This window comes from Macaca fascicularis, chromosome 19, assembly GCF_037993035.2.
Source record: "Macaca fascicularis isolate 582-1 chromosome 19, T2T-MFA8v1.1".
NCBI lineage: Eukaryota > Metazoa > Chordata > Mammalia > Primates > Cercopithecidae > Macaca > Macaca fascicularis.
In genome coordinates this window covers 7,441,415-7,466,279 of record NC_088393.1, presented here as the reverse complement: position 1 = coordinate 7,466,279, position 24,865 = coordinate 7,441,415, and the positions used below count along the sequence as shown (strand labels likewise).

General features: G+C 48.3%; 1 protein-coding gene across 1 annotated transcript in view; it reads left to right on the top strand.

The window, feature by feature from the left end:
* Positions 1-24,865, top strand: part of C3 (complement C3) — a 42,450-nt gene extending 17,585 nt beyond the window's left edge. Inside the window, exons 20-41 of the mRNA XM_005587719.5 lie at positions 5,013-5,155; positions 5,251-5,463; positions 6,876-6,942; positions 7,071-7,157; positions 9,215-9,418; positions 10,040-10,115; positions 10,446-10,605; positions 13,072-13,170; positions 16,213-16,369; positions 16,828-16,991; positions 18,027-18,185; positions 18,338-18,397; positions 18,522-18,612; positions 18,733-18,784; positions 20,599-20,686; positions 20,798-20,887; positions 22,569-22,674; positions 23,213-23,302; positions 23,502-23,585; positions 24,242-24,325; positions 24,411-24,546; positions 24,677-24,865. Coding sequence (XP_005587776.3) covers positions 5,013-5,155; positions 5,251-5,463; positions 6,876-6,942; positions 7,071-7,157; positions 9,215-9,418; positions 10,040-10,115; positions 10,446-10,605; positions 13,072-13,170; positions 16,213-16,369; positions 16,828-16,991; positions 18,027-18,185; positions 18,338-18,397; positions 18,522-18,612; positions 18,733-18,784; positions 20,599-20,686; positions 20,798-20,887; positions 22,569-22,674; positions 23,213-23,302; positions 23,502-23,585; positions 24,242-24,325; positions 24,411-24,546; positions 24,677-24,818 — 2,552 coding nt within the window. The 3' untranslated portion in view covers positions 24,819-24,865. The remainder of the gene's footprint in view (positions 1-5,012; positions 5,156-5,250; positions 5,464-6,875; positions 6,943-7,070; positions 7,158-9,214; positions 9,419-10,039; positions 10,116-10,445; positions 10,606-13,071; positions 13,171-16,212; positions 16,370-16,827; positions 16,992-18,026; positions 18,186-18,337; positions 18,398-18,521; positions 18,613-18,732; positions 18,785-20,598; positions 20,687-20,797; positions 20,888-22,568; positions 22,675-23,212; positions 23,303-23,501; positions 23,586-24,241; positions 24,326-24,410; positions 24,547-24,676) is intronic.

Here is a 24,865-nt window from a genome sequence, read left to right as displayed (position 1 = left end):
TATGATAATGAGCAAAAGACGACTCTAGGGTGGGTTTTCGGAGCAGTGCACATGCTCGTCATCAGGGAAAATCCCTAGCAGGGTTATTTCCAGCTAGGACCTGATAAGTCCCCTTCAGGGCTGGAGGACCCCAACCACAAGGCCACATGTAGCTAATGCAGCCGTCGTCCTTTCGCTGACTGCCAGTGAGCAGCGCTATCAGTAGGCAGCCTGTCTGGGACTTCTTTTCCCAGAAAGCTCCCCTGCCTGCTCATTTCCGCCTATCTGCCTACTCTAACAGTGTCAAAAGCTAGACAGGGTGAGGGTACCGTCTCTAACATTGATGCTTTTCTTCTTTCTTTCTTTCTTTCTTTCTCCTTTTCTTTTCTCTTCTCTTCTCTTCTCTTTTCTTTTCTTTTTTTTTTTTTTGAAGGAGTCTTGCTCTGTCACCCAGGCTGGAGTGCAGTGGCACGATCTCAGCTCACTGCAACCTCCTCCTCCCAGGTTCAAGCGATTCTCCTGTCTCAGCCTCCCCAATAGCTGAGATTACAGGCACCCACCACCATGCCCGGCTAATTTTTGTAATTTTAGTAGAGATGGGGTTTCACCATGTTGGCCAGGCTGGTCTCGAACTCCTGACCTCAAGTGATCCACCGACCTTGGCCTCCCAAAGTGCTGGGATTACAGGCATGAGCCACTGCAGTAATTTTCTTTTAGTGCACTTTATTGTTGAGAGTCTTTTCAGTTCACAGCATAATTCAGGGGAAAGTACAGAGACTCCCCACATACCCCCAGTTCCCACACATTGACAGCCTCCCCCCCTGCCAGCACCCCCAGTGGAGCAGTGCACCTCCAGGACACAGCACTTCCACCCTAAGTTCCAAGTTTCACATGAGAGTGTTGTACATTCTGTGGGTTTGGATCAGTGGATGAAGATACGAGTCCACCATGCCGTGACAGTGTTACAGAGGCAGTTACAAGAGAAACTTTTCAGAGGTGATGTGGACATGAGAGAGGGCAAAGTGATTCAGAAAAGATACATGAGGGGCCGGGCGCAGTGGCTCACCCCTGTAATCCCAGCACTTTGGGAGGCTGAGATGGTCAGATCACCTGAGGTCAGGAGTTCGAGACCAGCCTGGGTAACGTGGCAAAACCCCATCGCTACTGAAAATGCAATAAATTAGCCGGGTGTTGTGGCAGGCACCTGTAGTCCCAGCTACTCGGGAGGCTGATTCAGGAGAATCGCTTGAACCCAGGAGGCAGAGATTGCGGTGAGCCGAGATCGCACCACTGCACTCATGCCTGGGTGACAGAGCAAGCCTATCTCAAAAAGGAAAAAAAGAAAAGATACAAATACAAAAGGAAGCAGGATGAAACACGTGATTAACACATTGGTGGTCAGACTGGGCAACATGACAAACTGGGGACAAGGGGTGGCCCCATTCCTAGGTACTTGTCCTCTCCCCGCCATCTACAGCCTGATGTGAGACCCTGGCTAGCTCTGGTCAGGTACAGATGGCTGACAGCAAGGCAGGTGAAGAGAGTGAGGCACTGTCCTCAGGCACAAAATTTAAGAGTATGCCAAAACAGTAACCGCCCACCCCCCAAAAAAATTACATTAGTGTAGTGTGGGAAATTTTTGCATTTTTTTTGTTTTTGAGATGGAGTCTCGCTCTGTCGCCCAGGCTGGAGTGCAGTGGCGCCATCTTGCCTTGCTACAACCTCTGCCTCCTGGGTTCAACCAATTCTCTTGCCTCAGCCTCCTAAGTAGCTGGGACTACAGGCAAGCACTACCACACCTGGCTCATTTTTTGTATGTTTAGTAGAGATGGGGTCTCACCATGTTGCCCAGGCTGGTCTCAAACTCCTAACCTCAGGCAATCCACCCACCTTGGCCTCCCAAAGTGCTGGGATTACAGGTGTGAACCAACGTACTCTGCCAAAAATAGTATTTTAATGCAATATTATTTTCTTAAAAAAAATTTTCTTTGTCCAAACTGCCACTTGGTAGCAATTAGTGCAATGTGTGTGTGTGTGTGTGTGTGTGTGTGTGTGTGTGTGTGTATTTATTTATTTTAATTTGAGATGGGGTCTTGCTTTGTTGCCCAGGTTGGTCTCCAATTCCTGGGCTCTAGTGATCCTCCTGCCTCAGCCTCTTGAAATGCTGGGATTACAGACGTGAGCCACTGCACCTGGCCAGTATGATACTTTTTAAACATCAAAGGGAATGCAAACAAAAAAATAAAATCCAGGATGACAAACAATCCACATTTTAAGTAGACATCGGCACTATGTCAAGCCATAGGAGAGTCTGCCCCAAGAGGAAAAATGTGCACCTACGTGCAAGTTTTATGTATATTTGAAAGGTTTATTTTTCCCAGAACATTTAAGTAATTGAAGAAAGATTGAGTCAAAGAGTGGATACAAGAGAGGAAATATATATTGATAAAGAGAAAGAAAAAAGATTGAATCATTAAAAAGTAGATATATTAAAATTCACATTAAGTGTAAATATTCTATTTATACCCAAGCCATAATTTATATGGTTTATTATAATTTAGAATAATTTATAAATTTAATTACAATATTTATATATTTATTAATTGCAATATGTTTATAATATTTAATTATAATATAATATATAATTACATAACATAATATATAATATATTGCATATCTACATATTACATATATATTATATATTACATATACATATTACATGTGTAATATATAAAATATATGTATTATAATTTATAATAAATTTAATTGATATAATTTAATGAATTATAATAAACCATAATTTATCATAATTTAATTTGTTATAATCTATAATTATAATTTACTACTATTATATCATTTGTTATTATTGACATATTAACATATATAATGTATATTAGATGTTATATAATATAAATGATATATCATTTATTATTGATTATGTATTTATAATTATGCCATATCATAACTTATTACAAAACATTCTATTTAATTTAAATATACCCAAAATAGTATCATTTCAACATTTTGTAAAAAGTTGCAAAACCACATCACACTAATAATGTGACCATAACCTTTTAAGATTTGATAATAATCTACTAGTATATCAAAATTACTGATGATATATTTTACTTCTATTTGCACTGTCTTCAAAATCTAGCATGTAGTTTACAATTCAGTACATCTCATTTAGGATACTAGATTTTCCTTCTTTTTCTGAGACAGGCTCTTGCTCAGTCACCTATGCTGGAGTTCAGTGGCGTAAATAGGATGCTAAGTCTCCTTTTTTTAGTAGAGACTGGGTGTCGCCATGTTGGCCAGGCTGGTCTCAAACTCCTGGCCTCAAGCGATCTGCCTTCCTCAGCCTCCCGAAGTGCTGGGATTACAGGTGTGAGCCACCGCGCCCAGCCCAGGATGCTAGGTTTTTGTTGGAAATACTTTGATCTGTATTTTAGGTTTCATAAAATTTACAGTTCAAAAAGGTAGATTCTCAGGCCAGGTGCGATGGCTCACGGCTATAATCCCATTACTTTGAGAGGCTGAGGCTGGCAAATCATTTGAGGTCAGGAGTTCGAGATCAGCCTGGGCAACATGGCAAAGCCCCGTCTCTACAAAAAAAAGAAAGAAAAAGAAAAGGTAGATCCTCATACCCAAGTTGTTGCAAACATGCTTAAACGTTTTCCACTCAATCAATCATCATTTTAATAAAATTAAGATTTAATTCACATTCTATATGTCACCCTTTTAAAATGTACAATTCAGGTCCAGCATGGTGGCTCACACATGTAATTCCAGCACTTTGGGAGGCCGAGGCAGGCAGATCACCTGAGGTCAGGAGGTCGAGACCAGCCTGGCCAACATGGTGAACACTATCTCTACTGAAAATACAAAAAATTAGCAGAGCATGGTGGTGGGTACCTGTAATCACAGCTACTCAGGAGGCTGAGGCAGGAGAATTGCTTGAACCCGGGATACGGAGGTTGTAGTGAGCCAAGATCATGCTACCGCACTCTGGGTGACAGAGCGAGACCCTGTCTCAAAAAAAAAAAGAATAGCAATAATAATAAAATATACAATTCAATGGTGTTTCATATATTTACAATGAGCATTGGTTGTTTGTTTGTTTTGTTTCACTGAGTTTGGTTTCAGAGACAGGATCTCACTCTGTTGCCCAGGCTGGAGCGCAGTGGTGTGATCATAGCTCACTGCAGCCTTGAACTCCTGGGCTCAAGCAATCCTCCCGCCTCAGCCTTCCAAAGTGCTGTGATTACAGGCATGAGCCACCACACATAGCTAGATCATCAGGTTTAAAGTTTACGTCTGAATGAAATTAAATATATTTAAAAACAAGTAATTCAAATAAAAGTACAAATCCAGTTTCTCACTTGAGCAAACCCCATTTTGAGTGCTCAGCTCTCACCCACGGCTTGGGGCTGCCATTTCAGAGATGCGGATATATTTTGGAGATTTCTCTTCCTACATGTAGATCTCTGAGTCAAACTACAAACAGAATGCAAATCATTAAATAATGGTAACTCCAGCCGGGCGCAGTGGCTCACGCCTGTAATCTCAGCACTTGGGAAGCCGAGGCGGGTGGACCACGAGGTCAAGAGATCGAGACCATCCTGGCCAACATGGTGAAAGCCCATCTCTACTAAATATATAAAAATTAGCTGGGCATGGTGGTGCATGCCTGTAGTCCCAGCTACTCGAGAGGCTTAGACAGGAGAATCGCTTGAACCCAGGAGGCGGAGGGTGCGTTGAGCCGAGATGGCGCCACTGCACTCCATCCTAGCGACAGAGTCTTGCTCTGTCTCAAATAATAATAATAATAATAATAATAAAATATGGTAACTCCCAACCACCACCATCATCTGTCACTTATCACCATTGACAGCGTTTAGTTCATAGGCTTTTGCAAAGACAGGCTGAGTTAGCGAGAGCTCCTGCAGTGAGGACTAAGAGCTGAGATCCAGGAGCCTCGCCTTGTCCACTCCCCGACCTTAACACTCCGTGTTCTGTCTCTGCCCGGGAAGGGATCTGTGTGGCAGACCCCTTCGAGGTCACAGTAATGCAGGACTTCTTCATCGACCTGCGGCTACCCTACTCTGTTGTTCGAAACGAGCAGGTGGAAATCCGAGCTGTTCTCTACAATTACCGGCAGAACCAAGAGCTCAAGGTGGGTCCCAGGGTGGCAGAGGCTTCATGGAGCCTGCAAGGGGGTAGGTAGCCTGTTGCACACACACTTGCCCTGATACTTCCTCTTCCTGGCAGGTGAGGGTGGAACTACTCCACAATCCAGCCTTCTGCAGCCTGGCCACCGCCAAGAGGCGTCACCAGCAGACCGTAACCATCCCCCCCAAGTCCTCGCTGTCCGTTCCTTATGTCATCGTGCCCCTAAAGACCGGCCAGCAGGAAGTGGAAGTCAAGGCTGCCGTCTACCATTTTTTCATCAGTGACGGTGTCAGGAAGTCCCTGAAGGTCGTGGTGAGTGCTTGGGGCACCCACAAACCCTTGTCCTTCAGAGAGGGTTCCTGGTCTTCGTACTATTGACTCAGGTCGCAGATCCAGGCTCTGAGACAGTAAGAATCATAGTGTCTGGCTTAGGAAATTTGGCAGTCCCAGAATTTTAGAAGCAGAGCCAGGATTGCGGTAAAGTGAGTGAGATAATCCCAGGCTTAGAATTTTAGGGGGTACCAAAAAGCTCATCAACCATCACCAATCAATAATTTTTTTGTATTCAATTCAAAAGATTATTTTATTTATTTATTTATTACTTTTTTGAGACAGAGTGTCACCCTGTTGCCCAGGCTGGAGTGCAGTGGTGTGATCTCGGCTCACTGCAACTTCTGCCTCCTGAGTGCAAGCGATTTTCTTTTTTTTTTTTTTTTTTTTTTTTTTGAGACGGAGTCTAGCTCTGTTGCCCAGGCTGGAGTGCAGTGGCCGGATCTCAGCTCACTGCAAGCTCCGCCTCCCGGGTTTACGCCATTCTCCTGCCTCAGCCTCCCGAGTAGCTGGGAGTACAGGCGCCCGCCACCTCGCCCGGCTAATTTTTTTTGTATTTTAGTAGAGACGGGGTTTCACCGTGTTAGCCAGGATGGTCTCGATCTCCTGAACTCGTGATCCGCCCGTCTCGGCCTCCCAAAGTGCTGGGATTACAGGCTTGAGCCACCGCGCCCGGCCAACGATTTTCATGCCTCAGCCTCCTGAGTAGCTGGGATTACAGGCATTTGCCACCACGCCTGGCTAATTTTTCCATTTTATTGTATTGAGACCCTGTTTCAAAAAAGAATTCAAAAGATTATGTTATTTCCTTATTGATTTATAACTTTCTGATAAATTCACACCACAACACAATAGGCAGGTGTTTATATTGCCTCCTCCTGCTAAGGAGGGAAGCTGAGGCACAGAGAGGTTAAGTAACTGGCCCCTAATCACACAGCTGGGGGCAAGGGGCTGGGGTCAGATGCTTTGACACCTATGCTAGGGTAAATCTTTTTTTTTTTTTTTTTTTTTTGAGACGGAATCTCGCTCTGTCACCCAGGCTAGAGTGCAGTGGCGAGATCTCGGCTCACTGCAAGCTCTGCCTCCCGGGTTTACGCCATTCTCCTGCCTCAGCCTCCCGAGTAGCTGGGACTACAGGCGTCCGCCACCACGCCCGGCTAATTTTTTTGTATTTTTAGTAGAGACGGGGTTTCACTGTGTTAGCCAGGATGGTCTTGATCTCCTGACCTCGTGATCCACCCGCCTCGGCCTCCCAAAGTTCTGGGATTACAGGCATGAGCCACCAAGCCCGGCTATGCCAGGGTAATTCTAAGGACAGTGCCCTGCTGACCATCTGTGTGTCTGTCTGTTCTTTTATTCATCCAACGACTCCCCCCACCTCCAACACTGTGTAGCCGGAAGGAATCAGAATGAACAAAACTGTGGCTGTTCGCACGCTGGATCCAGAACGCCTGGGCCAGGGTGAGTCAGCGGCAGGGGTAGGGGCTGAGGGGCTGGCAGGGTGAAGGGGGGGAAGCGACCTGGGTTTAGCGAGGTAGGATAGGGCGGGAGGGAGGTAGAGCCATCGGTGTCTCTCACTCACCCTGCAGAAGGAGTGCAGAGAGAGGACGTCCCACCTGCAGACCTCAGTGACCAAGTCCCGGACACCGAGTCTGAGACCAGAATTCTCCTGCAAGGTGAGCTGCCCTTGACCCTGACCCCATGGGTCTCAGTAGGGCATGGAGGGAGTCAAATTCCGTCTCATTCTGGAAGTGTTTAACCCACACCTTTCTCTTCCCCTTCAGCTAGAACAGCCCATCTGTGATCTGTTTTCCCTTTTTTTTTTTTTTTTTTGAGACGGAATCTCGCTGTGTCACCCAGGCTAGAGTGCAGTGGCGTGATCTCGGCTCACTGCAAGCTCCGCCTCCCGGGTTCACACCATTCTCCTGCCTCAGCCTCCGGAGTAGCTGGGACTACAGGCGCCCGCCACCACGCCTGGCTAAATTTTTTTTTTTTTTAATTTTTAGTAGAGATGGGGTTTCACCGTGTTAGCCAGGATGGTCTCAATCTTCTGACCTCGTGATCCCCCCCCCCACCTCGGCCTCCCAAAGTGCTGGGATTACAGGCGTGAGCCATCACGCCCAATCATGTTTTCCCTCTTTTAAACATTTTTTAAAGGATACAGATATTATTTGCTATGATCGGTTTTATAGAAGCCTCCAGATAGCATTTAGTTCAGCAAAGAGCTTTCACTGATACATCATTTTATTTTAATTTTTTGTAGAACTTCTGTGCTTCTCAGATGGGAAATCAGCTGAAATGAGAAGCAATAGCCTGTAATCCCAGCACTTTGGGAGGCCAAGGCAGGCAGACCCCCTGAGGTCAGGAGTTTAAGAGCAGCCTGGCCAACATGGTGAAACCCTGTCTCTACTAAAAGTACAAAAACTAGCTGGGCATGGTGGCACACGCCTATAATCCCAGCTACTCGGGAGGCTGAAGCAGGATAATAGCTTGAACCTGGGAGGCGGAGGTTGCAGTGAGCCCAGATCCTGCCACTGCACTCCAGCCTGGGCAGCAGAGGAAGACTCCGTTTCAAAAAAAAAAAAAAAAAAGGCCGGGCGCGGTGGCTCAAGCCTGTAATCCCAGCACTTTGGGAGGCCGAGACGGGTGGATCACGAGGTCAGGAGATCGAGACCATCCTGGCTAACACGGTGAAACCCCGTCTCTACTAAAAAATACAAAAAACTAGCCGGGCGAGGTGGCGGGCGCCTGTAGTCCCAGCTACTGGGGAGGCTGAGGCAGGAGAATGGCGTAAACTCGGGAGGCAGAGCTTGCAGTGAGCTGAGATCCGGCCACTGCACTCCAGCCCGGGCGACAGAGCCAGACTCTGTCTCAAAAAAAAAAAAAAAAAAAAAAAAAGACAAGGAACATAGTACAAGAGCAGAAATTCTGGAGCTCATTTCTTGCCCCAGGAGGGAAGACTAGAGAAAAAAGGGCCTTGCAACCTGTAAGCTATAAGGCTTTGGGGAAAGAGCCTTGGTTTTTTTCACCTTTGATAGGGGAAGAATAATAGTATCTACCTCCAAGGGTTGGCGTTACAATTTTTTTTTTTTTTTTTTGAGGCGGAGTCTCGCTCTGTCGCCAGGCTAGAGTGCAGTGGCACGATCTTGGCTCACTGAAACCTCTGCCTCCCGGGTTCAAGTGATTCTCGTGCCTCAGCCTCCCGAGTAGCTGGGACTACAGGCGCCCACCACCATGCCGAGCTAATTTTTGTATTTTTAGTAGAGACAGGGTTTCATCATATTGGTCAGGCTGGTCTCGACCTCTTGACCTCAGGTGATCCACCCACCCCGGCCTCCCAAAGTGCTGGGATTACAGACTTGAGCCACCACGCCCAGCCTGGTGTGACGATTAAATGAGATACTCTGTGGTGTTCTCTTAGAACAATCTGGGAAGTAACATTAAGCGCGATATAAGTATTCCTGAATATTGTTACTGGAATTATTTTACTGTTGGTGAAACCAGACCCAGGGACCAGGGTGACCTTGTGAAGCACGTCCCACTCTGAACAGTGCAGACCCCCGAACAGTCACTCAGCCATGCAGACTCCCCTCCCCGCAGTCACATCCTCCCAGCACTCTCCTGTCCCTGACCCCTTCGACCTGGCTGGTTGGGAGGCTGGAATCCTTTTTACCCCACCCCAGGTTGGGTCACCTACCCGGCTTGAGCGACGTCCTCTTCCCACCTGCTGCAGGGACCCCGGTGGCCCAGATGACAGAGGATGCCATCGATGCGGAACGGCTGAAGCACCTCATCGTGACCCCCTCGGGCTGCGGAGAACAGAACATGATCACCATGACGCCCACAGTCATCGCTGTGCATTACCTGGATGAAACGGAACAGTGGGAGAAGTTCGGCCCGGAGAAGCGGCAGGGGGCCTTGGAGCTCATCAAGAAGGGTGGGCTCCCTGCCCCTCTTGGAGACCCCAGGGACCCCTTTCCGAGCGCCCCGCTCCCTTAAGACCCCACCTCATTTCAAGACCACGCTCTCCCCTGAGGCTCCACCTCCTCTCCTAGCCACGCCCCACATTTGAGGCCCCACCTCTTCTCAAGGCCACGCCCTCTGAGGCCCTGCCTCCTCCCAGGCCAGGCTCATGAGACCTTGCCTCTTTTCAAGACCAAGCCCATCCCCTGAGGCCCCACCTCTTCTCAAGGCCAAACCCTCCTGTGAGGCCCCACCTCCTCTCCCAGCCACTTTCATCTGAGGCCCTACGTCCTCTCCAGGCCATGCCTCTTCCCTGAGACTCCACCCCATGTCTGCGACCCCTCCCTTTCCTGAAAGCCCCCCACCCTCAAGATCCTTCCCCTCTCTGAATCCCTTGTCCTCTGAGAACTCTTCCCCCTCCTCGCTCTGATCCCCCACCGCCTTTCAGTCCTTCTCTCTTTAAGGTCCCCTCCTCCCAGAATCCCTCCCCGACCCTGAGCCCCTGTCCCCTCTCTGCACCCCACCCCTGCCCTTTCTGGCGTGCCCCCTCTGCTCAGCCTCGGCTCTTTGGGGGGTTACTCTCTCTTCCCTGCAGGGTACACCCAGCAGCTGGCCTTCAGACAACCCAGCTCTGCCTTTGCGGCCTTCCTGAACCGGGCACCCAGCACCTGGTGAGTCCCAACAGCCAGCTCAGGCTGTGCAGACCCTCCACCCTCAACCCCCAGCAGGGCCTGGACCCTGGCCAGGGATGGTCGCCTAGGCCAGCCTTGCCCAAACAGCCCTGGACTTGCAGAGTCCAGGCAGGCGCTGGCTGAGTGGCCAGCGGTCATTTAGCATCCTTAAGTACGGACCGCACGCAACAGCTGGGTCCTGGGACCTGGGAAAGCAAAGGAAGCAAACTGGGCCAAGCCCTGGTCCCTCCCCACCTGCTCATTGGCTGGATGGCATGGCAGTCTCTGGATCTCAGAGCCGATTGGCTCACGCTCTGTGCCCACCCCCAGGCTGACCGCCTACGTGGTCAAGGTCTTCTCTCTGGCTGTCAACCTCATTGCCATCGACTCCCAGGTCCTCTGCGGGGCTGTTAAATGGCTGATCCTGGAGAAGCAGAAGCCCGACGGGGTCTTCCAGGAGGATGCGCCCGTGATACATCAAGAAATGACTGTAAGAGGCTGGGATTTAAGGCAAAATGGAAGAGAGGGGCTCCTGAGTCTCACAGGATGAACGCGAGACAGACCCCTACCTCCATGTTCCCACTGCCCAATTCCCTTTGCAAATATTGGGGTGGGGGTGGGGGCAGGGAGATAAATGAGCCAGAGGCGTCACTCCAGCATTGCAAAAACCAGAGACCTGCGAAGCCCAGTGCAAAATGAAGATGCACGGCCCCTCGCTCAGAAATTATTAAGAATTTCATTAAACCAAGTGCAGGGGTCCTGCCTGGGAATCCCTTTCTCACACTCAATCCATCAACACTTGCATTCTCCCATGGTGTTACAGGAGTCACCCCCTTCTCTCTATCCTCATGGCCAGCCCCTGGTCCAAGTAACACTCTCCCCGCCCCTCCTTATTTGGAGACCGTGTAGAAGCCACCTCCTGGGCGTCATCCTGGTGGCCTCCACTTTTGTGGGCTCTCAGACACTCATCACATAGCAGCTGGGGTGATTTTTTCAAATCCAGTTGCATCAGTCCTTAGAAAGTCCCGTGGCTCCCTCTATGGCTCTTAAACACAAAACTCCTTCGAGCACTGGTTCTCGAAGTGTGATCCTCAGACCAGCAGCAGCAGCAGCAGCAGCACCCATGACTTACTAGAAATACACACTTTGTGGCTGGGCTTGACAGCCCAAGCCTATAATCCCAGCGCTTTGGGAGGCCGAGGCAGGAGGATGGCTTGAGCCCAGGAGGTCGAGGCTGCAGTGAGCCATGATCATGCCACCGCACTCCAGGCTGGTAACAGAGCAAGACCCTGTCTCAAAAACAAAACACATTCTGAGACCGGACCCCAGACTCACTGAATCAGAAATTTTAGGGGCAGGACCCAGGAATCTGAGGGGTGTGTGTTTATGTGTGTGTGTGTATGTGTGTTTGAGATGGAGTTTTGCTCTTGTCACCCAGACTGGAGTGCAATGGCCTGATCTCGGCTAACTGCAACCTCCACCTCCCGGGTTCAAGCAATTCTCCTGCCTCAGCCTCCTGAGTAGCTGGGATTACAGGTGCCCCGTCCACCATGCCCGGCTAATTTTTGTATTTTTAGTAGAGACCGGGTTTCCCCATGTTGGCAAGGATGGTCTCAAACTCCTGGCCTCAGGTGATCTGCCCACCTTGGCCTCCCAAAGTGCTGGAATTTCAGGCATGAGCCACTGCACCCGGCCTAGGAATGTGAGTTTTTAAAAGCGCCCCCATTCCTCCAGGTGATGCTAATGTGTGCTTGAGATGGAGAATCACTGCCTCGGTCTCACCTTTCAGGCTTCCAACCTCCCAGCCTTTCTTTTCTTTCCAGGCTCCGTCCATTCATAGGAGCCTTGCTCTATTGTGCTATAGGACCTTTGCACATGCGGTTTCTGCCACCTAGTACGCTAATCCCTGCCCTCTGTGACAGTTGACTCCCTCAGGGACACTTTTTCCAACCTCCCCAACTGGGTCACACTCCCACACTTCATTCTCACTGCTATATGTCCTCTTCCCCTGCACAGAACTCCTCCACTTTATAAGTATATATCTCTTGGCTGGGCGCGGTGGCTCACACCTGTAATCCCAGCACTGTGGGAGGCTGAGGCAGGTGGATCACCTGAGGTCAGGAGTTCGAGACCAGCCTGACCAACATGGGAAACCCCATCTCTACTAAATACAAAAAATTAGCCGGGTATGGTGGTGCATGCCTGTAATCCCAGCTACTTGGGAGGCTGAGGCAGGAAAATTGCTTGAACCCAGGAGGCAGAGGTTGCAGGGAGCCGAGATTGCGCGATTGTACTCCAGCCTGGGCAACAAGAGTAAAACTCTGTCTCAAAAAAAAAAAAAAATTATATATATATATGTGTGTGTATATATATATACACGTGTGTGTGTGTGTGTGTGTATATATGTGTATATATGTGTGTATATATATACACACGTGTGTGTATATATGTGTGTATATATACATACGTGTGTGTGTGTATATGTGTGTATATATACACGTGTGTGTGTGTATATATGTGTGTATATATACACGTGTGTGTGTGTATATATGTGTGTATATATACACGTGTGTGTGTGTATATATGTGTGTATATATACACGTGTGTGTGTGTGTGTGTGTGTGTGTATATATATATCTTGAGGATCTGGGTGGACTATATCCATCTTCCCTAGTAGAGAAATGTTCTGTGAGGGCGACAGCCTATGTCTGGTTTTACGATGGATCAAACCACTGGACCCATTGTGCCAGCACAGAGGCCCTTCATTGACATTTGCAGAAGGATAAATGATTGCATGAATTAATACTAAGAAGTCTGACCTCCGTGGGGTAGCGGGGTGACACCTAGAAGACACTCAGTCCTGCCCAGACCCCCTGATTCTGAATCTGCAGGGGGGATGACTGGCATGTGTGGACATACCGGTGACCCCATCCTTGCTTTCTGCTCTCCATCCCAGGGTGGATTCCGGAACACCAACGAGAAAGACATGGCCCTCACGGCCTTTGTTCTCATCTCGCTGCAAGAGGCTAAAGAGATTTGCGAGGAGCAGGTCAACGTAAGTGCCCCCCGTCTTCCCACCCTACCCTACCTTACCCTATGCAGAACACAGCCACCTTGGAGAATGAGAGGTTGCCTTCGGGGAATTTGCAGCTCTCCCAGTGCAATAACAGGCATCACTGTAGTCATGTTAATACCTAACATGTATTGAGCTCTTAACTCATCTAATACAGACCCCTTCTAATAGTTTCACATGTTAAGTCTCATAATCCTTTTAGCAGCCTGAAAGGTAGGTTACTCTTATTATCCCCAGTTTGCAGATGAGAGAACTGAGGCACAAAGAAATCAAAGGTGGGGATTCTTTCTGTCTGCTTTAGCATTTTCAGAGGGTTTTCCGCCCATTTCCCAAAGTGCTTTCTACATCATTGCTACGTGATCGGTACAGCTGCATCCTTGCTGCTTCTTTAAAGAAAACTTGGGATACAGAGCTGAAACTGTTTCCTTAGTCCAGAGGATCTTTCAGGTGATTTTCAAAGGGATCCATGACTCCAAACAGGAAACGGTGAAAACCGTTGGCTCATCACTGTCTCTTTTTCCTCTGGTTTTGATTCTGAAGCAGAGAAGCTTGGAAAGATGGGCCGCTGAGAGTCTGGAATGCCTTTGTCGGCTTTATTGTGTTTGTTTGTTTGTTTGTTTTATTTTGTTTTGTTGTGATGGAGTCTCTGTCGCCCAGGCTGCCATGCAGTGGCATGATCTTGGCTCCTGCACCCTTGGCCTCCCGGGTTCACGGGACTGCCCTGCTTCAGTCTCCAGAGCAGCTGGAATTACAGGCACCCACCACCATACCTGGCTATTTTTTGTCTTTTTAGTAGACATGAGGTTTCACCGTGTTGGACAGGCTCGTCTCGAACTCCTGGGGGAGGGGCCAGTGAAGAGAAAAACAAACACAGGGCTGTTGCCTCTAACACCCAAGAGGGACCAAGGCCAAGAGAGAGAGAGAGAGAGAGAGAGAGAGAGAGAAGGAAAGTAGCATGGGGGTGGGGGACTGTGGGGTCAGCCACGTCTGACTTCAAATCCTGACTCACGGGCACCTCCACCCTTAAGCCTCACTCAGTATGTGCATCTGTAAAATGGGGATAATAAATAATGATCTCTGTATTTTTAGGCCTCTGGGTTGTCCCAGATATAACACACTTGTGACCTAGATTATACAAAAATTGATGGGGAATTTATGTTCAGAGTCCAAAGATATCAAATACGGAGATGAAGGTGGCCTCAGGGACTCTGCCAGGATGCTTTGCTCCTCTCTCCCATGTCCCTCATTCTGTTCTTGGCCAATAATTAGAGAACATATCAGATCAAGGTTAGGGCCGCTATATTCCCAGGGAAGGACTCTGATTGGCTCAGCCTGGGTCAGAAGACTACATCTGGACCAATCAGCTAAGGACAGGAAGTAGGTCTCAGTGGGCAGACATGGCTGCTTCCACTGTGGCCACGTGAATGGAAGGGAGAAGTTCTTACAAAAGGAGTGGATGTCAGAGAGGGAAGTGGGCAGGAAAAAAAAAATATTTGTTTCTGCTACAGCATGGCAGCATTGTAGTAGAGTATAGCACAGGCTGTGAAACCAGACTCCTGGGGTCAAGAGTGTGCTGTAATCCCAACTACTCAAGAGGCTGAGGCAGGAGAATCACTTGAACTAGGGAGGCAGAGGTTGCAGTGAGCGGAGATCACACCACTGCACTCCAGCCCAGGCAACAGAGCAAGGATCCATCTTTAAAAAAAAAAAAAAAAAAAAAAAGTGTTAAATTTACAGGAATTTTTCAAGCTGGTCATTAAATATAACTATTATTAAAAGCTAAGTATTAGGCTGGGCACAGTGAGACTGTAATCCCAGCACTTTGGGAGGCCAAGGCCTGCAGATCACTGGAAGTCAGGAGTTCAAAACCAGCCTGGCCAACATGGCAAAAACCCTTCTCTACTAAAAATTAACTGGGCGTGGTGGAGGGGGCACCTGTAATCCCAGCTACGCAGGAGGCTAAGGCACAAGAATCACTTGAACCCAGGAGGCAGAGGTTGCAGTGAGCCGAGTTTGCACCACTGCATTCCAGCCTGGACCAGAGCAAGACTCCGTCTCAAAAAAAAACAAACAAACAAACAACAAAAAAAAAACCCAGCCAACCAATGAAACAAACAAAAAAACTAAGTTATAAAACTTACAATTAAATAAATTCTATTAAACACAAAGGTTAGAAACACTCAAACTCATCACTTCTTACGCCTTACTCCCATAATCTATATTCTTGGGGTTATTTATGTGTATTGGATTTGTGTAGTGAAAATGCTATATAATACTGTGCTACTGCAAAGCTCTTCCCAACTCTACATTCAATGATGCCATATTGGTAGCTTGAAATCAGTGATGGAAGTATTTACACCATGGAAATGAGGAAACGGTACACATCATGTCTTCCTCCATCCCCAGAAGGCTGGTTTGGGATCCTAACTCTGCCACTTACTTCCTAGGTGGTCTTTGCAAAATTACTGCATCTCTCAGGGCTCAGTATTCTTAACAGGTTTTATGAGATTAAATGTGCGGCTATCTGAATGACACAGAGTAAGTGTGAGCTATGATGATGAAGAAGATGATGATAATGACTGGATGAGGTGTCCACAGTGGTGTACCGAATCTGTCCCATACCAGTTTATGAGTAACAATTTGGAGAATGTCTCCCCAACACTTTGTTCAGTGATGTCACATTGACACCGTGAAATTGGTCCTGGTCGGGGTATGTACACGACAGAAATTGTCAGTCATTATAAACCAAGGATCCGTTAACCCTCCCACTGGAGAGCTGGTTGTTAAACGTTTACCAGCACACCATGGGGTACATGGATTTCTCCAGATACATAATAGATATTCAGCAACAAGGCAGCTCATGGTGGCTAAAATACCTGGGAAATCCTCAAAAATGGACAAATCTAAGACAGATATATCCCAAGGACAGAAATCCCTGATTCTCAGGAAGTGCTGCTCGTATGATCCTTACTAATGTGACAGTAATGCCCACGTGACCAGAGAATCTGATCCTCTTTCTCATAGAGCCTGCCCGGCAGCATCACTAAAGCAGGAGACTTCCTTGAAGCCAACTACATGAACCTACAGAGATCCTACACTGTGGCCATCGCTGCCTATGCCCTGGCCCAGATGGGCAGGCTGAAGGGACCTCTTCTCAACAAATTTCTGACCACAGCCAAAGGTGAGGGATGGCCTGGAGGGGTGAAGGGAGATGCATGGCTGAAGTTTAGGGCAGGAGATACTGAGCTGGGATGCATGGCTTTTAGCTGAGCTGGGATGGATGACCCTAAGCCAAGCTGGGATGGATAGTCCTAAGGTACCAAGCTGGGATGCATAACCCTGAGCTGAGCTGGGATGCGTGGTTCTAAGGTTTAGCAGGTCCTCATTGTAAACCACACAAGAAGGTTTGTTGCATCATTCATTCAACAAATGCGTATTCAGCATTCATTTCAAAGGGAGAAGTGAGAGTTGATGAAACGAGAGAGGCAAGGCAGGAGCCAAATAACTAAGAGCTTTGAATGTCAGCCAGGACACCCAAACACCAGGAAATCTAGCATGCATCTCTTTCTGAGCTTTCTCTGAGCCATCCCCAGGCTGGACAGAGCAGTGAGCACTGGGGATGGGGTATCCTCTTTGCAGATAAGAACCGCTGGGAGGAGCCTGGTCAGCAGCTCTACAATGTGGAGGCCACATCCTATGCCCTCTTGGCCCTACTGCAGCTAAAAGACTTTGACTTTGTGCCTCCCGTCGTGCGTTGGCTCAATGAACAGAGATACTACGGTGGTGGCTATGGCTCTACCCAGGTAAGTGGCCTACAGCCCCCAGGCACATGCATCCCTGTCTCCTGTGGCTTCCCACCAGCCTCCTAGAGAACACACTGAGGCCCCGCGAGGCAGTTCTTCTTTCCCACGAGCCAGTGTGATTGGAGTGGAATTGAGAATCAGTTTTCTTAGTTGCAAACCCATCTATAGGTTCTAGAATACAATCTGGATACTCCAAGCTGTGTGTTGAGCCTTCTTCTTGCCCCAGGTGTCTAGATCATGTTCTCAGGGCCCAGGTTCAGGTCTAAGCCTCTCTCTCCACCTGGTGGGTTCTAGACCAGGTTTCCAGTTCCACTAGGCTCACAGTGTTACTCTGTCTCACTGGTGGGCTCTAGACCAGGTTCTCAGTTCTACTATCTCACAATCTTACCCTGTCTTGCTGGTGGGTTCTAGACCATGTTCCCAGGTCTACCAGACTCCCAATGTCATATTGTTCCACTGGTAGGCTCTATACTATGTTCCCAGCTACCCTAGGGTATTATGCAAACCCTGTTCTAGGCCATGGTTTCAGTAACTTCAGGCTTCAGCAACTTCAGGCTCCAGTTGACCTCCTTTCTTTCTGGTGGTCTGTCAATCACGTTCTCAGTGTTACAGTGTCATTTTTGGGTTGTAGATTATATGCTCAGTATCCTCTGGCCACAGTTTTATTCTCTTTTTCATGAGTGGGTTCTAGACATATTCTCAGTGTCTCTAAGTCCTGGCCTGACTCTATCCTCTTGATGGGTCTAGACCACATCCTCAGGGTTGCTAGACCTTCAGTCTCACATCTGGACTTTCTGGTGGATTCTAGACATGTTCTCAGCATCTCTGAGTCCTGGTGTAAGTTTCTGTCCCTTGGAGAGTTCTGAACATGTCCTCAGAGTTCAATAACCTCCAATTATTACTCCTGCACTTGCTAGTAGGTTCTAGGCAACTTTTTGATGTCCCAGCTCTGATTTGAACCTCTTTATCCCCCACTGGATTCTAGCCACTTTCCCAGGCTCCCAGATCACCATCTTTCTCTCTCGTGGGTTCTAGGCCACCTTCATGGTGTTCCAAGCCTTGGCTCAATACCAAAAGGATGTCCCTGATCACAAGGAACTGAACCTGGATGTGTCCCTCCAACTGCCCAGTCGCAGCTCCAAGATCATCCACCGTATCCACTGGGAATCTGCCAGCCTCCTGCGATCAGAAGAGGTACAGTCACCCAGCCAAGCCCTCCTCACTCTTGCTGTCGCCCTCTACACCAACCAGGATTTACTGGGAAGCAAGAGGGAGGAGAGGTGACCATCACAGGCAGTAGAAGGCTTAATTCCCAACATGCTGTCTTCTCTCTTTTCACTCTGCAGACCAAGGAAAATGAGGGTTTCACAGTCACAGCTGAAGGAAAAGGCCAAGGCACCTTGTCGGTAAGGAACAGAAACCCACACCTGCCTGGCCCATGCCCCTGTGCCCCAGAGGGACCATCTCCTCTTGTCCTCAGTAGTCCTAGTCCTGTGGGATGACACTGTGTCTCCTCTCCCATCTTACCAGGTAGTGACAATGTACCATGCTAAGGCCAAAGGTCAACTCACCTGTAATAAATTCGACCTCAAGGTCACCATAAAACCAGCACCGGAAACAGGTAAAAGGAATCAAGGCCTTATCTGTCACCTTCCTCCTACCCCTCTTCTAATTTCTTCCCCCCTCCTGAATCAACACACAGGTATACCCTCTCCCATCTTTCTCTCTTCTGTGTTTCCAGAAAAGAGGCCTCAGGATGCCAAGAACACTATGATCCTTGAGATCTGTACCAGGTAAGAAGCTAGGTCACCAGGGTTCATCTTGGCCATCCCTCTATCAAGAATTCTTGCAAATAATATCCATGATATTCAATACTTTCCAAGTACACTGTGTATCTGATACTGTTCTATGTATCCACCATAAGGTAGAGAATACAGACAGTCCTTGCTTTGCATGTCAATGTGAGACCACAGCAATGACCATGTAAGTTGAGACTGTCAAAGCATCTTAGCAGCAATCAATGGAGAAAAGTACACTATCATTCCATGACCTTTAAAGTTTTCTTGTTTTCTTTTGAGAGAGATAGGGTCTTGCTCTGTCAGCCAGGCTGGAGTGCAGTGGCACAATCATAGATCACTGTAACCTCAAACTCCCTGGCTCAAGCGATCCTCCCGCCTCAGCCACTCAAGTAGCTGGGACTACAGGCGTGTGCCATGAAACCTTGCTAATTTTTATTTTTTATTCTTTCTAGAGGCGGGGCCTCACTGTGTTGCCCAGGCTGGTCTTGAACTCCTGACCTTGAGCATTCCTCTGCCTTGGCCTCCCAAGGTTTTGGGATTACAGGCATGAGCCACTATGCCCAGCCTAAATGTTTCTATTATAACATTTAAAATTATCATACTGCCAGTTATAAAGATACAGGAAAATGAAAGACATAGTAAGATGAGTATTTGACTACACTGTAATTTAAAACATCAGAACATTGAGATGCAAGGTGTATTTTTTTTTTTGTATGACACTTGCAGAGAGTGCTTTAGTTCAAAAAATGCTTGCTTTCTTCTCTTTGTATAATTTACAACATGGAGTAAACATCTCTTCTATGCCTTAGTACATTGTCTTGCTCCTTTCTAAGTTTGGATCAGCTTCCAATATTTTATCCTTCGAGCTTTCCATGTCACAACATTCCTCCAAGAGTTCCCTTAAAGTGACTTTTTATTCTATAACGAACTTTCCTCTGGGACATCTTCATCCTTTTTGTCCCCATGACCTTCCTTATTTATGCTAATACATTTGCCTTCACTGAGTTCCTGTACGCCACCTATCTCTCAAATGGCAGCAGGGTCAACATCCCCACAGTCTGCTATTCTTCGATAACTCCACTTATGCCTTCTTTGAAGTTCACTTCTGGCATTATCACTTTTCATTTCTTTGCTGCATTTTTATCTTTGTTGGCCAGTTCCCTCTTTTGGTGATACATTGTTGTAAAATCTCATGGGAGTTAGCCACCTGGAGACAGGGAGGCAACACAACTACACAGTTTGCTGTCTGTACATAAATTGAAGAGCAGAAGCTCAGTGACCAATCACTGATGGACTTTGAAAGGAGTGACAGTAATTGGCCCTCAATTATGATGCTCATCTTTTATTTACGTAGTGATTTCTAGACTGAAGAGTTAGCAACAGAGTTTATACCATATGCAACTACTCATGATCAATATACCAAGGTACCGAAAGTGAACCATGTCACCGGGCTACTAGTGTTATTAAACTGAATCATGCAAAGTGAGGGCCGCCTGTATTCTTGCCTTTGTTTTCTAGAGCTGAAGCATGGAGGGGGTCAAATCATGCATCCAATGTTACTTAGAGCTGGAATTTGAATCCCTGCAGTTGGGTTCAGAGTCTGAGCTCTTAATCAATCGCCTTGACCATTACATTACCTTACTTTTTATTTCCTTTGGGGAAATGTTTCCTAAAAACTGTAATGCCCCTCTGTGCTATTGTGGGGGAATCGGAGGTCTCAGTGCCTGACCAGACCTCCTTGTCCAGGAACAGACCGTTGGGGCTGACCCTATCTTGGAACCCAATGCCCTTCTTTCTGCACTATCCAGGTACCGGGGAGACCAGGATGCCACTATGTCTATACTGGACATATCCATGATGACTGGCTTCGTTCCAGACACAGATGACCTCAAGCAGGTATGAAGGGCTCAGGAGCTGGGATAAGTGGAAAGGAGCCTGGGGTATGGAAGAGGCTGCAGGTGGAGAGGGATCCAGGAGGGATTTTTCACAGGCTCCACCTTTCCCCAGCTGGCAAACGGCGTTGACAGATACATCTCCAAGTATGAGCTGGACAAAGCCTTCTCCGATAGGAACACCCTCATCATCTACCTGGACAAGGTAAGACTGCATCAGCCTTCCCTGGGAGGCTTCCATGGGCACGTTGACCTCTATCTGGCTGGTCTTTTCTTTTCCTTTCAGCTTTTGTCTCTGGGTCACACGAGCCCTAGGCTAGAGGAGACAAGGTCTGTGTTGCTGGGCGACGGGAAGGAGCTTGTAAAATAAGGGGGTCAACCCAGCATCTTCTATAAACATCTCATCTTCTGACCATTGACCTCCTCCAGCTTCTTATCAGAGTCTTAACCAATGAAAAAGAGCCCCTTCGGATTTTTTTTTTTCCAGTTCTTTGTAGACAGAAAGTTCTTGCCTTGTTCCCTTGCCCAATCCTGACCTTTGTTTCTTTTTTTGCATCTATTTCTCTCTTCTGTTGTTTTCTTTCTTTCAAGAGACAGGGTCTCACTCTGTCACCCAGGCTGGAGTGCAGTGTCTTGATACTGGCTCACTGCAAAGTCAAATTCCTGGGCTCAAGGGATCCTCCTGCCTCAGCCCCCTGAGTTGCTGGGATTGCAGGCCTGCGACACTGCACCCAGCTAATTTTTTTAAAATAAATATTATGCTCTTGTACCCAGCTTCTTTTTTTTTTTTTTTTTCTGCAATTTTGATCTCCCAGGCTTACATGATCCTCCTGCCTCTGCCTCCTGAGTAGCTGGGATTACAGGTGCCTGCCACCATGCTCGGTGAATTAAAAAAAAAAAAAAAAAAGTTTGTAGATATGGGGTCCCACTATACTGCCCAGGCTGGTCTTAAACTCCTGAGCTCAAGTGATTCTCCCACCTCCGCCTCCCGAAGTGCTGAGATTACAGGTATAAGCCCCTGCTGCCTGGTCCCAGCTGAATTTTTGTTCTTGTTTCTTCATAAATATTCTGTGTAAGTATCCAGCTGATTGTTTTATTTTTTGTAGAGATGGGGTTCTTGATATGTTGCTCAAGTTGGTCTCAAACTACTGGCCTCAAGCGATCTTCCTGCCTCAGCCTCCCAAAAGGCTGGGATTCCAGACATGAACCACCACACCTGCCCTGTCTTCTGTTATTTTCTCTCCATCTGCCATTCTCTTACTCTTTCATCTCAACCATGATTTGGGCTTTCTCCTCTCCCTTCTCTATTTCTTCCCATTCTCCTATCCCCATGTCCTCCCTGCTAACTCCTGATACCCACAGGGCCCCTCAATCCCATTTTAGTCAGCTTAGGTAATGATAGCTACTAAAACAAAACCACTAAGAATATGGGGTCTTAACACAACAGACTTGTATTTCTCACTCATGTGAAGTCCAGTTGGCGTGGGAGGTAAGGAAGGGTCCCTCTGCTTCATGCAGTCACTCAGGGATCCAAGCACCTTCCATCCTGTTACTCTGCAATGCTTCGGATCCTTTGTAGTTCTCTGCAGGATTCCTTCATTCTAGATGAAAATAAGATTGTGTACGGGTTGTTTTTATGGGTATAGATAGCAATTTGTTGGCCAGAGTTCAGCCACCTGGCCACACCTAATTGAAAGAGGAGCTGAGAAATGTAGTCTCGCTGTGAGTGTAGGAAGAAGAGTAAATGGATTTGCTGAATTGTTCATTCATCTTCGCCACTTCCTCCTCTATCCTTCAATTTCTCCACCACTGCCTCAGTTCCCAAGACCCAATGCTGGACTCCCTTCCACATCACCCCGCTGACCAAGCTCCTCCTTCCCCCTCAGGTCTCACACTCTGAGGATGACTGTATAGCTTTCAAAGTTCACCAATATTTTAATGTAGAGCTTATCCAGCCTGGTGCAGTCAAGGTCTACGCCTATTACAACCTGGGTGAGCAGCCAAACTAGGGCCTGGGGTCTGATGCTTCCAGGGGCCTGAGAGTCCCAGGTATATATGAATTGTGGGGATCTGAGAATGAAGGTCTAAGGAGTCCAGGGATTTGAGGATTAGTAGTCTGGAGGTCCCAGGGGTCTGAGGGTCCCAAGAATCTATGAGTTGGTTCTAGGGATCTGAGAGTTGGAGGTCTGATGGGTTCAGGAGTCTCAGGGTCCTGGGAATATGTGAGTTGCAAAATAAGGGTCTAAGGATTCCAGGAGTATGAGGGTTGGAGGTCTGAGTGTCCCAGGAAACTATGAATTTGGGGTCCAAGGGTCCCAGCCTTCTGTGAGTTGAGAGTCTAAGAGGCTCAAGGGTCTGAGAATCCCAAAGATCAGAAAGTAGAGGGGGTCTCGGGATCCGAGGGATCTGAGGGGTTGAAGACCTAGCATCTCCAGGTCTGAAGACTGAGAACTGGGGATCTGGGCCTCCCAGGCATGGTCTTGGGAGGGAGACCCTTATCCTCTCATCTTCGCGTCACATCTGCCTGCAGCGGAAAGCTGTACCCGGTTCTACCACCCAGAAAAGGAGGATGGAAAGCTGAACAAGCTCTGTCGTGATGAGCTGTGCCGCTGTGCTGAGGGTGAGTTCCCTGGAGCCGGGAACAGGTGCGACTGAGCAAGACACACTTCCCCAGGTCGTCCATCCCATGACCAGGGACCCCCAAAGTCATACCCAGGGGATACCAAGAGGGGTAGGCTTCCAGGGTTGGCCACACCCATGGGCAGCAGGCCCCAGATAAGGAGTGGGACTTAGACCCTGTCTCCACCCCCACCTTGCAGAGAATTGCTTCATACAAAAGTTGGATGACAAAGTCACCCTGGAAGAACGGCTGGACAAGGCCTGTGAGCCAGGAGTGGACTATGGTGAGTGGGTGATGGGCGGGGTCACGTGTGTTTGGCTGTGTGTGTCCAACTGTGTGGTGGGTGGTAGGTGTGGCTGTCATGGTGTGGCTTCAGGCTGTGGGCGTGGGTGACTGTGTTGTATGTGTGAGCAGGTATTGTGAGGGGCCGTGATTGTGTGGGGAACCATGGCTGTGAGTGGCCCGGGTATGCCTATGTAAGGAAAGGTGGATGTGGTTGTGTGCATCATTGCGTGTGTGGCCATGGTTGTGTGAGGCTGTGGTTGTGGATGGCAGCGAGTGTGAGGTCCTGAAGTTCTGTAGATGACCATAGTTTTCGGTGGCTATGATTGTGTACACGGTTATGCCTGTGGCCATGAGGCTGCAATATTTTGTGCACATGAGTCGCTGTCATTGCATAGTATGAATAGTATGTTACTGTTATACTTTGTAGGTGGCTGTGACCTCTGTGCATGTCTATGAGCACAACTGTGTGTGGATGGTGACATGTGACCCTCTATGGTTGTGTGTGTAATGAGGGGTGGGCCATAGTGTGACTGGCTGTGATTCTACAACTTTCCCTTGGGGGAGAGAGCCACGGGCCCGGGTGCACCTGCAAACCAGGGTGCCCCTCATGGTCAACCCAGCCCACCACCCACCCTGTTCGCCTCTCCCCCACAGTGTACAAGACCCGACTGGTCAAGTCCCAGCTGTCCAATGACTTTGACGAGTACATCATGGCCATTGAGCAGATCATCAAGTCAGGTCAGGTTCAGCACGCTGCCTCCCGCGGCTTTCTCCCTGGCTTCCCCCCCACGGCTCAGCTTCTTCCCTCTCCCCTCCACTCCAGGCTCGGATGAGGTGCAGGTTGGACAACAGCGCACGTTCATCAGCCCCATCAAGTGCAGGGAAGCCCTGAAGCTGGAGGAGAGGAAACACTACCTCATGTGGGGTCTCTCCTCCGATTTCTGGGGAGAGAAACCCAAGTGAGTACTCACCCTGCGCGTGCGCGCGACCGTCCGACTGCCCCGCCCATGCCACGCCCACACAATGGCCACGCCCCCATGCATCACGCCCACACCACGCCCCTTCCTGACCTGCCATTCCTGCCTCCAGTCTCAGCTACATCATCGGGAAGGACACCTGGGTGGAGCACTGGCCCGAGGAGGACGAATGCCAAGATGAAGAGAACCAGAAACAATGCCAGGACCTCGGCACCTTCACTGAGAACATGGTTGTCTTTGGGTGCCCCAACTGACCACACCCCCATTCCCCCACTCCCAATAAAGCTTCAGTTATATTTCA